The sequence below is a fragment of the Terrapene carolina genome, unplaced genomic scaffold (genome assembly GCF_002925995.2).
Source record: "Terrapene carolina triunguis isolate 2854851 unplaced genomic scaffold, T_m_triunguis-2.0 Scaffold95, whole genome shotgun sequence".
In the NCBI taxonomy this organism is placed as follows: domain Eukaryota; kingdom Metazoa; phylum Chordata; order Testudines; family Emydidae; genus Terrapene; species Terrapene triunguis.
Window position 1 is genome coordinate 22,712,494 of NW_020664446.1, and position 16,886 is coordinate 22,729,379.

A 16,886-nucleotide genomic window follows, 5' to 3' on the forward strand; every position below is an offset into this window, starting at 1 on the left:
TTTTTTTTTGTTTGGGGCGGCAAAAAAGTTAGAGCCGGCCCTGTTCATATGACATGACAACCATCTGTTTTTTCCCCAAATATGGAACAGAAATATGTATTTGACGTTTCTGTCTTTTCTGCATTGTTATTGACAATTCTACCATTTATATCTAGTAATGAACCAATAATATTGTCAAGATTCTTTTTGTTCCTCATATACTTAAAAAATTCTTATAGCCACCAGAGTCAGGGACAATAGGATTTCTCCTTGTGTGCTTTTGCCTCCCTCATCAAATTTCTGTAATTCTGAGCTTCTGATTTATATTCATCATTATCAACCTCCTCTTTCTTCTGTTTGGCCTTTTTTCTGTTTTCAATCAAAAGTTAAGATAATTTCTGACTGAAAACAGGTCTCTTCTCATAAGAACATAACATAAGAATGGCCATACTGGCTCAGACCAAAGGTCAATCTAGCCCAGTATCCTATCTTCTGTACAGTGGCCAATGCCAGGTGCTCCAGAGGGAATGAACAGAACAGGTAATCATCAAGTGATCCATCCCCTGTCTCCTATTCCCAGCTTTTGGCAGAGGCCTTTTTGGTCCTGCCTTGTAGTAAAACCACAAACATTTCTCAATCTGAAATTTTTGTGCAGTTGATTAATTTTTACTTGACAATATGCAGAACATTTTCATTTGTACATATTAGAAAGCAAAAGCCATCCGTTTCTTGTAAATGATAGCAAAAAGTGAAATGGTTTGGAATCAAATTTAATCTGTGGATTTTTTAGCAATTGTTTTTTAATTATCTATTACTGTTTTTCATTACATTGAAAAGTTCAGAGTCTGCAAGCTGCTGAACACTTGCTGAGGGTGTTCCACTCTAAGCTGGGAGCACTAAGCACCACTCTGGGAGCACTCAGAGCCTTGCAGAATTAGGTCCAAAATGATGAACTGTAGCTATTTGGGAAAAGATATATTGTCATCTCAAATAGGATTGTTCAGCTTTCTGTGAGGAAAATTACTATAATGGAACTATTCTATATTTTATAAGATACAAACAAAATTATTTTAAATATTATACAGATGCTGTTGTTTTATGAGAAAACGCTATTATAACTATTATATTTGGCAAACAGGCCACTTTAGTTTAATGGATGTGCCATCAGGAAAACAGTTTTCATATCAACATTCATTACTTTTTTTGGTGTCATTTGTAATTTGTACCACAAAAGTCCATGCTGTTAAACTACATGGTGCGGTGCTGTAGTGTTACATATCTTAAGTTTTACAAGAGTGGAATGTGCCAACCCATGTTGATAATCATATTTTATATTTTAGAGGACTAGGACTTACTAATGAAATGACAAGAATTGTGAATATCCTATCACTTTTACTGTAGTCAATATCTTTTACCCACCCCAACTCTGAAAACATTTTTCACTGCCAGACCACATAACTGTGTCATTACTATTTTAAATCTGTATTTAAAGCAAAAAAAAATAAAGATCATCATCATAAGGAAAGCACTAGCATCCCCAGAGGACATTGCTTGTAAAAATGCTCTGTCTTTTAAAGTACCTGTTACCCGTTCTTGGAACCAACCAAGAAATAACCACAAACAAAGGTCGAACTAGAGCAGCACTGAGGGCTGATTTATTGGCATCCCTTATTTGCGCAATTATACTCACACACACAACAAATTCATGCTGGCAGGCTGCAGGCGCGGATGTTGGTTTCGATTTTGCAGGTGGCTGAGGCTGGCCAGCCGACAGCTGCCCAGAGATCGGCTGCAAGGCGACAAGAGTCCCTGAAGTCCCTTCGGATCCGCAGGAGGGCTCTACTGCTTCCGGTCCGGTCCCGAGTTTAGTGTGCTGTTACATTTCCTTGTTGGTAACCCACCTGGCCACCAGTCTCAAGATTTATACCTTCACCAAGATAATACCATGGTTCCATAAAAGGCGATATTTGCTTCTTTATTTTGCCATTGGCTGTCACTCTCACTCTCTCACTTATTCCTTGCATTAATTGATTACGTATTCATAAGCATGAATACAATTGGTAATATAGAGAAATGCAGCTTTAAGCAAGCATCTAACATCATTGGGGAGCTTCCGCTGCTTGTGGCTTTGTAACAGCATAACAGGAAACTTTGCAGACTGCACTTGAAAAAGAAACTGTACAGACTGCACTTGAAAGAGCAAATGGGGGGGGAGGGCGCATCTGGCTACAGTACCTAACACTATACCTAACACTATTTTTTTATGTATAACTCATTCATTTTTATATGTACATTTTGTAGTCTGTGAAATAATCTTTTTTTATAGTTCCTTGTTTTCAATCCTGTAATAAAATTAGTGGCAGCTTTGTTTGTCTGCCCTCTATTTTCAAGGATTTATGTGAATTTCGGTTAAAAAGTTTGAAACTCACTTTAATGGGTTTGATTTTAATTATTTGCAGTCTTCTTCTTAGTAGTTTCTAGTGTATATTTACTTTCATTTTCCAAACAACAAAGTAAAATTGTTAAATGCAATTGGTGGCAGGTTGAAGTAGCTGCTCTTTGATCTGGTGAATATAATGGTAGAAATAAAGGCAATGTGGTCAGAATTTTAACAAGTCGCTTACATACAGTACTTTGGTTTTTTCATAATACATTTCAGATTTAACTGCTGATCTCAGGGCCTGAATCACAGTCATTAAAATCAGTCAAAAGACACTCATTGACATCAATGGCCTTGGATCAAGCACGGGATTGGATTCTAGTTTAACTGTAAGAGACTACAATATACAGTACTTTTTAATGGATGTGTAGCAATACAATTTTATGAAGATCTCAAAGAATTTTTTCTGTTTCTGAGTGAAAGCATAAACAGTAGGTAGTAGTTGTTTTAGATACCTCTGTTTTCCTGCGATGAAAGCTATTCTGTGTGTGTGGTTCTCCTATGAGAATGTATGATCAAGCTATAATCAAAGGTTGCTCCTCCTGCTATAGGTGACTTGTTGGAAGCAAATGGTACCTGCTGTTCTGCCACTCTGACCATATCTCACTGCATGTCCTGATGTGAGACTTGAGTGGTGTGAAGGCCTTGTATTTCAACCATTTTATAATAATCCTAAATACTGAATAAAAGGACGTTGGAGTTCATCCCAGTTTGATGGAGTTCATAGTTCATATCAAGGTTTACATGCATGCAAAATTTCATGGCAGTAATCAGATTTTCTATTTTGTTCCTTTAACAAAAATTTGAAAAGTTTCCCCATGTTTGTTACCGCCTTATTCACCAATATGTATGTGATATTAGTGTGATTAGATAATTAATTAGATTGTGTAAAAACAACAACAAACCATGAAGTTCCAACAGTAGGCTTTGTCAGGGCTGTTCTCTGGGTTGCCCATTAAGTAGTAAATACTTCCTGCAAGATTTTTTAAAAATGAGTACCTCAAGTTAGGCCCTATGTTCCATATTTACTTACCTAAATAAATGGCCTGATTGTCAAAGGTGCTGAGGACTGTAATTTCAATAGGAACAGCAAGCTGCTCAGCACTGGTTGGAATTTTTCATAGGAAAAGTTTTTGTTGTAATAGGCTTTTTGCAACAATGAAACTGTTCATGAAAAAATGTTGACATCAAAAATTTCCTCAACATTTGTTGTTTAAACTTTATGGACATTTTCAGCAAAATCATTTTTGAAACTATTAGCAAACATTTTATTCTTCAAAAACCTGGATTTCATTGAGAGCAGTGGTTTTTGGTAAATGAAAAATATAAGTAGTGATTTCATCAAAAAGTTCAACTAAAATATCACAAAAAATTTGTTAAATTATTCCATTTTGATCCCTGTGAAAAGGAAACAACTTTGAAATTTCATTTTCCCCCCACAAAATTGTTTTTCCATTTTCCACCACTCTAGATATGAAAATTAGGCCATGTATTTAGGTGCATAAATGTACATTTAGGACCCTGAGTTTATGCACTCATTTATTTAAAAAAAAATTGGCCTATGTAGTTATGTAACTATGGTGCCTGCTGTTTAATATGGTTCAAGTCACTACTGGGACTCAGTTTTGTAATATAATTTAAGATGGGTGCTGTATTGTGCAATTCATAAGGGTCAAATGGTGCAACACAGCTGCTATTCATCCCATAAACAAAAAGCAGGTTAATGGACTTATAAAAAGGGTTTGGGGAAAGGAATTCTTTATTCTGTTTCAGCAGCTGGGCATGGAACAGAAGTGAAATTATTGTGCTCTCAGTACTATAACCAATGAGGCTGCAGCAGCAGCTGGAGCCGCTGCACATTGACTTTCCAAGGCAGGTGTTTCAGGCTTCTAGATCTGTATAATGGCTGATCTCCTGGCCTCTCAATAGCCTCCCCTCACAACACCACCGCCATTCTATGGGGATGGCCTTCTGTGGACTGCCGTCCCCGCCCAGTACAGAACCAGAGGTTCCTCTGCATTTAGAATTTTCTATGTCCACCTGGGCAAAGTGGGATGTGTCTGTAAAAGAATCAGTAAATGGACCAGTTGTATTGTTTACTGCTCCTTTATAATGCATTCATACCAGTATAAATACTAATCAGCTTTTAACTTGAATGTGTTATATTTGATTTAAAAATAAATATTGATTCAATCTGTAAGTTATATATAATGGGCCCGAATCTCAGTGGTGTAAATGTGCTTCAGTAGAGCTATCCTGATTTGCAGCAATGGAAGGTCTGACTCACTGTATTTGTTTCTCACATGCTTTGCATAGTTCACACTCCTCTTGTCTGTGTAGAGTGGTTCTGAAGACACATGCTTTGTAATTTTATTCTTTCTATTTACATCACGCACCTATCCATTTCTCAACACACTTATAAATAAATAATCAGCCAGGTCATTAAAATGAGAATAATTTATCAGTTTATGTAAGAATCATAAACTGCTTTTTCTCTCAGATATTGTCAGGTATCATATCTCTGATGATAGATTTTAAAAAAGATGTTGTCTTTCACATGACTAACAGTGCACTTCCCTAGCACTCACTGCTTATTTTCCTAATGTGACACTTCAAAGTTTGTCTGGCCCTAGAAGTTCCATGCTTTATGGTCAGCATTACTTCAACTGAGTTAAAGCAGTAAATGTGTATTTTTTAGTTTCTGCAACCAGTAGAATGTTCACTAAATATACTTACATCAAGATGCAGGGTTAGTAGTAAACTGTTGAAGCAAGATAGAAAAATATTCATGTTATACTCAAATCAGAGACATATGTCAGTTCAAAATAATTCTCAGTCTCTTAGAAGGGAAAATAAAGTTTGTTGCTTGCAGTTCAAGAAGGCAGAAGTGTGCCTGAAGCTTGTACTGGAAATGTGATCTCAGTGGGCAAAGGGGAGACATCAGAGCCAGTCACAGATCTTGTACAGCAGTAGGCAGATGAGAGTGGAGCTGGTTGAGTATCCTTACCTTCATCTGATTTGTTGGGGAGGGGTTGGAATCTGTCAGTTTTTCTTTCCCCAGACAGACTAAATGGGAGCAGACTGTCAGGGAAATGAGGTGGAAAGTGGTCATAGATTTTGGTTCTTGCCAGCAGAAATGACCTCTGAATGATAAGTCTTCTACTGTGAAATGCAGTAGAAGCTGCAGTTTCTTTTGGTAGGCTACGTGCTTTTATTCAGATTATCAGTACATTAGCAATTAAAACACCTGAGTACTTTTTTACCATTGTACGTTACTTTTGTAAAACAGTTCTTTCAACTAATAACAATATACAGAAATTGAACACTATTCTGACATCATGATGACCCTAAAATACTATAAGCAGCCCTCTTTCATGTCTTGGATATGCCTAATCTCATGCACATAAACGTAATTGTGACAGCTGCATCACAAACCATGGAATCAAGCAATGTAGGTGTTGCAACTGCTCAAGCTGTATGGGCAGCTAACACTCAGATGGTTCATCCATGAACAGAACATTTGTTATGAGGCCATAACAAATTAATGAAGCTTTACTCTGGGTTTGCTAGAAATAAAGTTGGTTAGGAACGTATTTTAACAAGAATTACATTAAACACCTTTGACGTTGATCTCTGGCAAAATAGTGGAACAGCTGTTACAGTCCTCGATTTAATAAAAAAATTAAAGGAGGTAAAACCCATCAACATACATTTATAAAAAATAGATCCTGTCGAACTAACTTGTATTTTTTTTTTATGAGATTACAAGTTTGGTGGATAAATGTAATAGTGTTGATGTAATAGACTTCTTTAAGGCATTTGGCTGGGTACCACATGACATGATTAATAAACTAGAACAATACAAAATTAATATTACACACACACACACACACACAGGATTAAAAGCTGCCTAACTAATTGGTCTCAAAATGTAATTGTAAATGGGAATCCTAGAGAGAGCCACTTTATTTCTACTGGAGTCTCAGAAGTATTGGTTCTTGGCCCTGTGCTATTTCACATTTTCATCAATGAATATATAACATTATTACTGATAAAGTTTGCAGATTACCAGTCTCCCAATTTCTGTGTCAACAATAAAGAGGACAGGTCAGTGATACAGCTACAAAGCGATCTGGATTACTTGGCAAACTGGGCTTTAGCAAACAGCAAGCATTTTACTAAGGTCAAATGTAAAGACATACATTTAGGAACAAAGAAGGTAGACTATATTTACTGGATGGGGGAACTCTATCCTGGGAAGCAATGGCTCTGAAAACAACTTGGGGGGTTGTGGTGGATAATCAGCTGAACTTGAGCTTCCAGTGTGAAGCTTTGGCCAAAAGGGCTAATGCAACCATTGAATGTATAAATAGGGGAAATTTGAGTAGGAGTAAGAAGGTTATACTCCCTCTGTATTTGGCAGTGGTGTGACCAATATAGAAATACTGTGTTCCCATTCTGGGGTCCACAATTCAAGAAGGATGTTGATAAATTGGAGAGGTTCAGAGAAGAGCTTTGAGAATGATTTAAAAGGATTGGAAAACATGCTCAATCTGTTTAGTTTAACCAAGAGCAGAGTAAGGGTTGACTAGATCAGTCTATAAGAACGTATATGGGGAACAAAACTTTAATTATGAGCTCTTCAATCTTGCAGACAAAGGTATATCGAGATCTAATAGCTGGAAGCTGAAGCTGGACAAATTGGGTATGGCTACACTGCAGCTGGGAGAGTGTCTCCCAGCTTGAGTAGACAGATTTGTGCTATAAATAGCAGTGTGAATGATGTGTCACACGCAGTGACTCCGGCTAGCCTCCAGAGTACGGACTCGGGGTCGGGTGGCTAGCCCAAGCCACTGCCTATGTCTGTGTCCAAACTAGTTTTGCATGCTAGCTTGAGCTGAGCTATTGTGTGTCTGTCTAACAAGTTGGGAGGCGCACTCTCAGCTGCAGTGTAGGCATACCCATTCAGGCTAGAAATAAGGGGGCAAATTTTTAACAGTGACAGTAATTAACCATTGGAACAATTTACCAAGGTTTGTGGTGGACTCTCTGTCACTGGCAATTTTTAAATCAGGGATGTAATTTATTTTTAAAGATATGCTGTAGTTCAAACAGGAATTAAGGGAAGTCCAATGATCTGTGCTATATGGAAGGTCAGACTAGACGACCACAATGATGTCTTCTGGCCTTATAAACTATGACTCTGTGAATAACATTAAGACAGAACATAATTATAGCAGTTCTAATAAATAGTTCATAACAATGCCATGTTTTCATGCAGACTAGTTTGAAAACATGCTGGCCCAGACACACCTTAAAAGAGAACACACATGGATAATTAAAATCTTTCCCAATTATGGATTCTATTTTTTTCCTAATAATAGCACTTTACTCCTGTACAGCACTTTTTGTTTGTGGATCTCAAAACATTCTACAAAAGAGGGTAAGTATCACTATACATACAATACAGATGAGGAAACTGAGAAACATATATGTGATATGTCTTTGCAACCATTTTCTTTGGTTTGGATCCATGTACGTTCTCTTGTTACTAGTGATGCTTCAATTTACCATAAATGCTGGTTATTATGATCCTTTTTTATTCTTTTATTCAGTTTGGGAGATATTCCCAGAGTGGCACTGCTGGTCTGCCTGATTTAAGGGCTGGTCTACACTGGGGGGGAGGGGGGAATCGATCTAAGATACGCAACTTCAGCTACGAGAATAGTGTAGCTGAAGTCGACGTATCTTAGATTGACTTACCTCGCGTCCTCACGGCGCGGGATCGACGGCCGCGGCTCCTCCGTCGACTCCGCTTCCGCCTCTCGCCCTGGCGGAGTTCCGGAGTCGACAGGGAGCGCATTCGGGGATCGATTTATCGCGTTTAGATGAGATGCGATAAATCGATCCCCGATAGATCGATTACTACCCGCCGATCCGACGGGTAGTGAAGACGTACCCTAAGAGCCACAGTGAATAGTTCCCACAAAGGTCCAGTTTGGAAGTATACCTTCCATTTTAACTTTGAACAAAACACTTAATTTAACATTTGTTTAAATGTGCTTCTAGGATATAAATGTCACTATAGTCTACATAGACAGACATCAACACCAAAAATATAGTCTCGTTCTTCTACAGCACAACGTATGGAAATGAAAATATATTTAATTTATTGTTATATAAGATGATATATTTGTTGTATATCAGATGATATATTTATTGTTAGATGATATATTTGTCTTTTTAAAAAATCAGCTGACTTTGTTTCACAAAACATAAAATACTGCAATATTGTCTACTGGTCAGAGGATAGGTCTAGATGTGTGAAGTCCAGGATACATAAGGAGCTTTCTTTCTAAACATATTTCTACTAGCTCAGAGATCCAGCACTCACAGACCAAATGTTGATTTGAGAGTCATCTTTGCAAAATGGAGTGTATACATCACTGAATCAATGAATTACTCCTCTATAAATCCCTTCCCCACCAGTCTTCAGAAACCTGACTGCTTCATATGCTTTTTCTAATTGAGGCAGACAGGGTTGTTACCTTAGAACTGGTGGTGAGACATCCGTTTCAGGTTAATATACAAAAGAAAGAAAGCATATATTGTCCAGGGAAATCGTAAAGGAGAATGATACGTGAATTTAAAGAATTTTGGAACACTTAGCATTATTGGATCTGGATGGGCAATCACGTGAGGGGAAGAAGTGTTCTCATAATTATGTCTGCAGCCACAGAACAAGCAAACATTTGTCATTTAAATTCTTATAAATGCTGCTACCTTTATTTCATAGAGAGAAACTCAAATGTTGTATTGGTTCTATTTGTTTTTATTCAGGATGGCAGGATTGGGCCCTAAGAATAGGAGAGCAGCATATAACAAGTAAAAAGATGACAAATATTAACATTTTGTTCTTGTTTAAATTCTGCTGCTATTTCCCTTAAATACTTTTTCTTTGACGATGCTATTGAATTTACTCTCAGATTTCATATTTTGGCAAGAGCTATCTATGTTTTAATACTGAGAGCATATATGTATTTTACCTCAATCCCCCGTTACATTGTAATATAGATTGATGTCTTGCTACTAGAAGCTGAGGGAAGTTCTGTCAAAAACATTTTAAATGCTGCACAGACACTGATGTGACAAAATAATAGCATTGATTCTAATCTACTGCGCACTGACCAGTGGAGAGTACTTGAGCATAATGGTCTCTCAAATGCTATGAAAAGCCTGTTAGCAGAAATGAGTTTTTATGCTTCTAGGGACCTGAATTACGTGCATGCAGATTGATTTCAGTGCCTGCTTTTTGGCATATTTTGCAGTTTTGTCTTAACCTTTGCAACATATTTTGATTGATGATTACAGGAATCTGTTATTACTTGAAATCCACGCTTATGTATTTTTACCATGAGTTAGTGATATATACCATATATGCATTTATTAGATTAGTCAGAATAGTGCATGCTAACCAAAAAAATGGCATTATTTGTCTTACAAAAAACAGCATGCTATTTCTTTGTATGTGTTTTAGCACATACTTTGCACCAGTGGTTCTCAAACAGTGGTTACTGGACCTCTTCCTGGGAATATGCAAAATGAAGCACTTTGAGGCCAAGCAGGAGAAGGGTTGCAGGCGGGAAGATGAAAGATTGTTTCTCTTAGAAAGTAGTCCACAGAATGCAAAATGCTGGAAATCCTCTGATTTATACCATATTAGATTGCCACTTTGTTTGCTTAAGTAAAATGATGTGTAAACTTATTTATCAGCATTACATTGAATAGACAAATTGTCCTTTAATTCAGGTTTACATACTGGCCAGGTTTTCAAAAGTGGCTAGTGATTATTGGGCGCTGAATGTGATACTTGAACACTGAACTTTAAAGGGGATTTGCAGTGCCTGCAAATCAATCCCCTTCCAGGTATCTCAACTTGGATGCCAAAAATTAAGAAAGACAATTTCACTACTTACTTTTGAAAAGCAGGGTCATTGCTTTCTAATATATGGGTTTATTATTTAGAAGCAGCTTATATCTACTTTTCACTCATTTTGCACAGATGTAAATAAAAGCATCAATTAGAAAATATTATCATAGTAACACTATAATTATAGTAACACTATAATTAAAACTTATATGGCCCCTTAATTCTAGTTTCATGTTTTAATTTGTTTATAGATTTCTGCCCAAATGATAACTTACAGAGAAACTTATCATAGTGGTTTGAGTCAAGTGGTAAATTTTTGGGAGAGTCTGAAGAAAATCAGATGTGTTTTTAAAACCTAATTAGGGCCTTTGGTTGCTTCTGTAATACAAGTAGTAATAATAATAATGGAGCATCCCTCCATTCTGTTCCATTTCTTTCAAATAGGTTTTCTCAGTGTAGATAAACAGTTTAATGATTCCAGCTTGAGTTTTTTCTGGGAACGGCTAGAGGCTATTTAAAGCAGAGTATCTTGGCACAAGAAAAAAATAAAAAAGCATATCCTGCTTCTCTCTCTCTTGGGGGGGGGGAACCCAGTTTAGTAGCTGATTTGGTAGCTGTTCCAGATTGATGGATAAACTTCATGTGAGACACCAGTTTACACATAATGGCCTATTTGTTTCCCACTTTGTATGTTTTTCCTGGTACTCTAGGCAAAGAAAACTCTTGGTGTCCCTTGGGAAATTGGCTTTCATTTTCAATCTTCTAGTGACATTGGTGAAGGGAAGAGTTTTTTAAATTAAAATGGAATTTACACTTTTAACAATAGTTTGAATATCGAATTCTTAAAGAAAATGTAATATTTGCTTCATTCTGTTGATTCATTAAGTCCATATGCAATTTCCACCTTTTTTTTTTTTCATTTAAAAAAGTAGAAATTTTAACAAGTTATGAATTAGGTACTGGAATTGCATTCTAAAAAAAGAAGACAACAATCTCTCTCAAATAAAATATGTAATCCAAGTAATAACAGAATACTTTATCAAAAGAAGTCAACAGTATTTTTTTTAATGGGCTGAGTTATTGATCCTTTGCCACTGAGAGCCTATTAAGAGTGAATTACTCTTGCTTATATTAGGATGTGGTTGCAGACACAGCACATCACAAAATACTGTTTTGGGAATCATAAACTCTCTCTTGCCTCAGTGTACCTGGTTTATTGATAAGAAAAAAAGGATTAAGTTAGCAGCTCTGCTGGCTGGTGATTTTGTGCTAGAAAGAAATTAGTTATATTAAGAAACATACGAAAATACATGAAGTGCACTTTTTTTATATTGTATGGAGTGATTACATTAGTCATTTGTGAGTATTTCATTTATAGTATTTGTTTTCCTGCTTTGTAAATATGAAAGTGTGTGAAGAGCTTGCAGTGAAAACCTTGACACTGAATGAATAGCTAATAATTGCAAAGGGCAACAGTAAGTCCCATATATTGCCCTTTGCTGTACTTGTTACGTAAATATAGGTCTGCAATTACTCCTACAGTAAAATTGAAATTGATTTTTTAGCAAATTAGATTTTTTGCTTTGTATTGCCTGGAGTGATCTGCTATATGAGATTATAGTATTTTCTGAGTACAACTAAACATTAAAAAAAATCAACTTAAGACAAGTGTTTAATATTACTAGTTATTGCTAAATAGCTAATAGGTCATATGAAATAAGCTTAACTATTAAAAAATTATGTTTGTAGTATTGTAGCCATGGTGGTCCCAGGATATTAGAGACACAATTTGGTTCAATAAAAGATATTACCTCACCCACCTTGTGTCTGTTATAAAATTACAATTTTAGACAGCTTTGTAATTAAGAGCACACTGTGCTGGCTGCAAATGGAAGGAAATCTTAAAATTACTAAATCTAAAGACACACGAAAAGAGAAAATAAGTTTAATGAGGTTTTTTCAGTTTGAAGCATTTTATAGGGATGGTCATTTAAATTAAAACAGCATAGTCAAATATAGGTGGAACACACATGCTCCTCGGGTTTTAAAATAAATGGAAATGGATGAAGCTTTATAGTGTATTTAACTTTTGTATGGTTTTCTTTTTTATATCTATTTTAAGATGGCGTTAACAGACTTAAGATGAAATAGTGCAAAGGCCCCTTTCCTCCTCCAGCCCTCCCCCCAAAACTCCCACTCCCTCAGAATTAGGATAAAGATGAACTCCTCTGTCTCTTTGTGACCCTGCATTCAGGAGGAAGTGGTATAATGGAAACACACACTAGTCAGATGGTATGACACAACGAGTGTCATTCAGATGATTTGATTACTGTCACTTGTATTCATTTTATGAGCATCTAGTTTTTGCCCTTTACAAGTTCTTTATGGATGAACGGATTTTTAGATGGCTAAGGGACTCTGTGTTCTTCTTAGGGTTGCCAGTTTTGGTTGGATATATTCCTGGAGGTTTCATCACATGACATAATCTTTGATTAAAGATTAATCTTTCATTCCTGGGGACTCCATAACAATCCTGGAGGGTTGGCAACCCTAGTTCCTCTCCTAGTGGAAATGTAGTCCCATCTAACATAGTTACCAGGCATCCCATCTCCTCTTTTTGACTTTGAGGTTTTGTGTGTTAAAAATATTTTGTGGGACTTTTGCTCTTTTCATTTTGGGTATATTGTTTATTTGTGTGTTTGTGTATACTGTGGATGAGTTACTTTAAGGAGACATTTACTTATTTCCATGGACTTATCTGTATTACTATTTAAATTGTGCTTCGCTGGATAAAGGCCTATACCCTAGTCTTATGGATCATTGCTGACCTGGGTGTACTCTTTGATATATTTCATTTTTTACTTTGCATTATGCTGGGTTCATATGTAGTATGTTTGTTCCTGTGTTTTTCTTTATCTAATAACATTAGTTTAAAAAAAGGAAAAGATTTTATGGTTCATATGGAAACACAACATTTAAGTATAAAGTATTAACCTTCCATATATCTTGTCTAACTCTTACCATGCTAATTAATAAGATATTTTTATGTAATTATCTTTGTCTCCAATGACTCATCTTCTTTTCTTGCTTATCAGCATGATCGTAGTAATTCCCACAGACAAACACTGTGCTGTTACAAAAAGAGGATTATGATCTCTTGGCAAGAGCTAGAGGTATTGGAATATGAAGGAGAGGGCTCATGTTTGCAAACATTAATAATCAATAATTAACCATTTAATGGGGAAGGGGCAATAAATATACATAAAAGATAAATTAATATAAGCCGAACTTCATTTCTAAATGTTTATGCATCTGAAAAGTACATATTTAAATCCATAAGGTTTGACCGTTTTCCCAAGTTAGTCTTCCATTCAAATACAAAGTTAGCATTATCAGTTCCCTTGGTACAAAATTCATCTCTCAGTTGTTGCCATTGTTCATAATAATTTAAATTGCTAAACAAACAGAATGAGATTAGCATAACTGTGTGAACAAAGCTATTAACCAGGTACAGAAAATATGCTATGTTTAAAAAAACAAAAAAAGTCATCTGTGTACTGATGAATTAACCATTAAGGTCCTGATTCAGTAGAGAAATAATATACATGCTTAACTTTAATTACATGAGTAAAATTAATCATGTACATAAGTGTTTGAAGGACTAAGGCCCAAAAGAGTGGAGTTTTAAAAGATTAGATATTTAAATGGTCAAATACAGGAGATAGATTTTCTATCTAATCCCCTTTCTCTTCTTCACCTTTCCTGAATTTATATGAACCAGGAATTTGTGGGGGAGGTAAGACTTACTGTTATCTTGAATCTAGCCCTAACTGGCCAGTTTAAGAAAACAAAACACTTGTCCCCCTCCCCTCCCCCCCCCCCAAACTCTGGCCTTTGTGGCTCAGAACCACCACATTGATTATTATATCTGACCCTTAAGGGAGATGGACTGAATATTATTTGAATTTGGCCTCTAAAGTAGCAAACCCTTTTTCTGTGTCTTTATGTACATATTATACAGTCTCTTTTGACAATTAATATTTTCCTTTCCTGTTTCCCATGAGAGGGTCCCCTATTATGTAAATTTCCTATTAGCATAATTTTATATCCCATCTCTTGCTACGGATAAGAGAGGGTAACCATAAAGGTCTTTGACATAGCAAAACACCCAATCAGCTGGCCACTCCCTTTTCTTATTCACACCTTTTGCACCTCTTAATATTTCTAATCTATATTTGTGTAGTATAGAAAAATTAGTAAGGGAAAAGGCAAAGAAAGCTAGCTAAGCAGCAGAACAAGTACCAGGTCTGCTGCCCTGGAGAAAGGGTATGCAGAAACCCAATGCAAGGAATCTGTCAGTTGCATATGTTAGGAAGTTTGGGGACAGGGTGAGTGTGTGGTAGATTAACACAGATTATTACACAGATGCACAAGTCAAACCTCTTCCATGGCCTGATATTTGACCTCAGTTACTTGAGATTTATGTAGCAAAACGATTGAAGTGCTAAGTATTGAAGGCCTTAAATGGCAAGAATTTATCAACATCCTGCTTAGAAAGAAAGTGTTTGATCAAAAAATACTTTCTCGTGTGTTCTGTTACCACTCTCATTGAATTTATATCATACTATGCATGAAATAGAATAATCTTCAAAGTAGAAAAAAAAGATTAATTTGAAATGTTGTGTAAGGGAGTATAGAAATCAAAGAGCATTACTATTTATTCTCTAACTTTCCTTTGAATTTTGAGAATTTCCTAAAAATCAGACTTATTTGTTGATTTATTAAGAATAATTCCAAAGGTTTGTGTTCTGTTTGATCATGAGCAGTCCACTTAACACATTCTTAAGAGGGGATATTAGAATAAGTTTACTAAACAAGTAGAACCATCACTGATGATACCCTAGATATGCTAGTACCAATCGGGCTTTTTCTTGGCAGAATGTAGTTTGGGGTTATGACTTTTCACTGCATAAAAATTTAAATATTGGGATTTAAAAAATATAACACTTGCAAAACCTTTTTCATGGGTTTAGAGATACGGTGTGTCCGTCGATATTTTTGATGATAGTATAGTGTTTTTTCATAAATCTGGTCATTCTTGCAATATCCACTGAAACGATTTTTAAAGAGATGTCTTCATTACATACTATACTGACTTGCCCAAATGTGGATACTAGAATTGGTAATGTGTTTGTTAGATTTTAAAGTCTGTAATGCAGAAAAGGTTTATATCTCCAAATAGTTTTTGTATCAAAATATAGTCCAAAATCAGGTCTGAAATGCCTGATCAAGTATGAAACAAATAAATTTAAATTTTACATTTTCATGCACTTGTATATTAGGTATGTTTGAGTGCCTATTCACTAGCAGCAGACTGTGTATGGACCCTTGGATTTCTTTCTATTCATGACATGTTAATGATAAAGTTTTACTTTGACTAGTCCATTTTATTGACATAACAAAAGAATTGTTGGAGCCTAGCGACACAACGTTTTGATAGTGGGTACTGTTTAGCTCCATCTGTTAAACCATTATTATTATTATTTATTTTTTTAATAGGGGAACTTCGTTGCAAGCATGACAGCCATTTTAAGGCAAATGGAAGACTATCATTATGCTCATTTAATCAAGACTTTTGGAAAGATGAGGTCAGATGTTGTGGTAAGTTTAACATTGGCATCTTTACCCTATGTAGCATTTGTCTTACTTTCTGTTTCTGTTAGCATTTGATAAATGCAGTTACAGATTTGAAAAAAAAGGTATTTGATTCATATGACCTAATATTAAAAAAAGGGATCAATGAAGCATCATTACTTCGTCATCTTCTGAATCCAGAAATGGCATATGAAACTTATTATTATACCAAATGATGAAGTAATTGATCTCTCAAGCAATGTTGAAATTTGATGAACATGCCTCTAAAATATTGGATTTAGGATGGGTAACACAAATTAAATCTTAGGAGACAACACTGCCATGGTATTCCTAAAGATCTGTTTTATGAAAGGATGTTCCCTTAATGAGTGAATTTTTTACACTTCTGTTTATAAATAATTGTATCCCCTAAATGTCCCAACTTTCTCTCTACCTTGACTTTAATGTTATTTATAGAACTGCCATTTTTAAGCTTTATCCAGAACATTTTAAGTTTAAAGATGCACTCATTTAATAATCAGCAATAATGATTGAATCTCATCAATTATTTTTGTAATCATTCTTTAAGTCCACCTATGATACAACATAATTAGAGCATAATAGAAAGGAATTTATTGCTAAGCAGATAACTCTAATGACCTGGAACTATCCTTGCCATATGGCAAGTGCATAAGGCAAAGTAGCAACCAAACTTGTTGGCTGAGATCCATCAAGCAGCAGACAAGCTGAGATCTGATCTGCTGTTACATTACAAATTCTGTTACTTAGGAACAATGGGTTCCCATGGTAGAGCATTTTAAGCAGTTTTTGGGTGTATTTTAATTTTAGAACAGACTTTATTCACTAAAAAGAACAGGAGTACTTGTGGCACCTTAGAGACTA

General features: G+C 35.7%; 1 protein-coding gene across 1 annotated transcript in view; it reads left to right on the top strand.

Moving 5' to 3' along the window:
- DOCK1 (dedicator of cytokinesis 1) overlaps nt 1-16,886 on the top strand; it is a 530,692-nt gene that overhangs the window by 286,189 nt on the left and 227,617 nt on the right. The window contains exon 28 of the mRNA XM_026650862.1: nt 15,909-16,010. Within this exon, the coding sequence (XP_026506647.1) occupies nt 15,909-16,010 (102 nt within the window). The remainder of the gene's footprint in view (nt 1-15,908; nt 16,011-16,886) is intronic.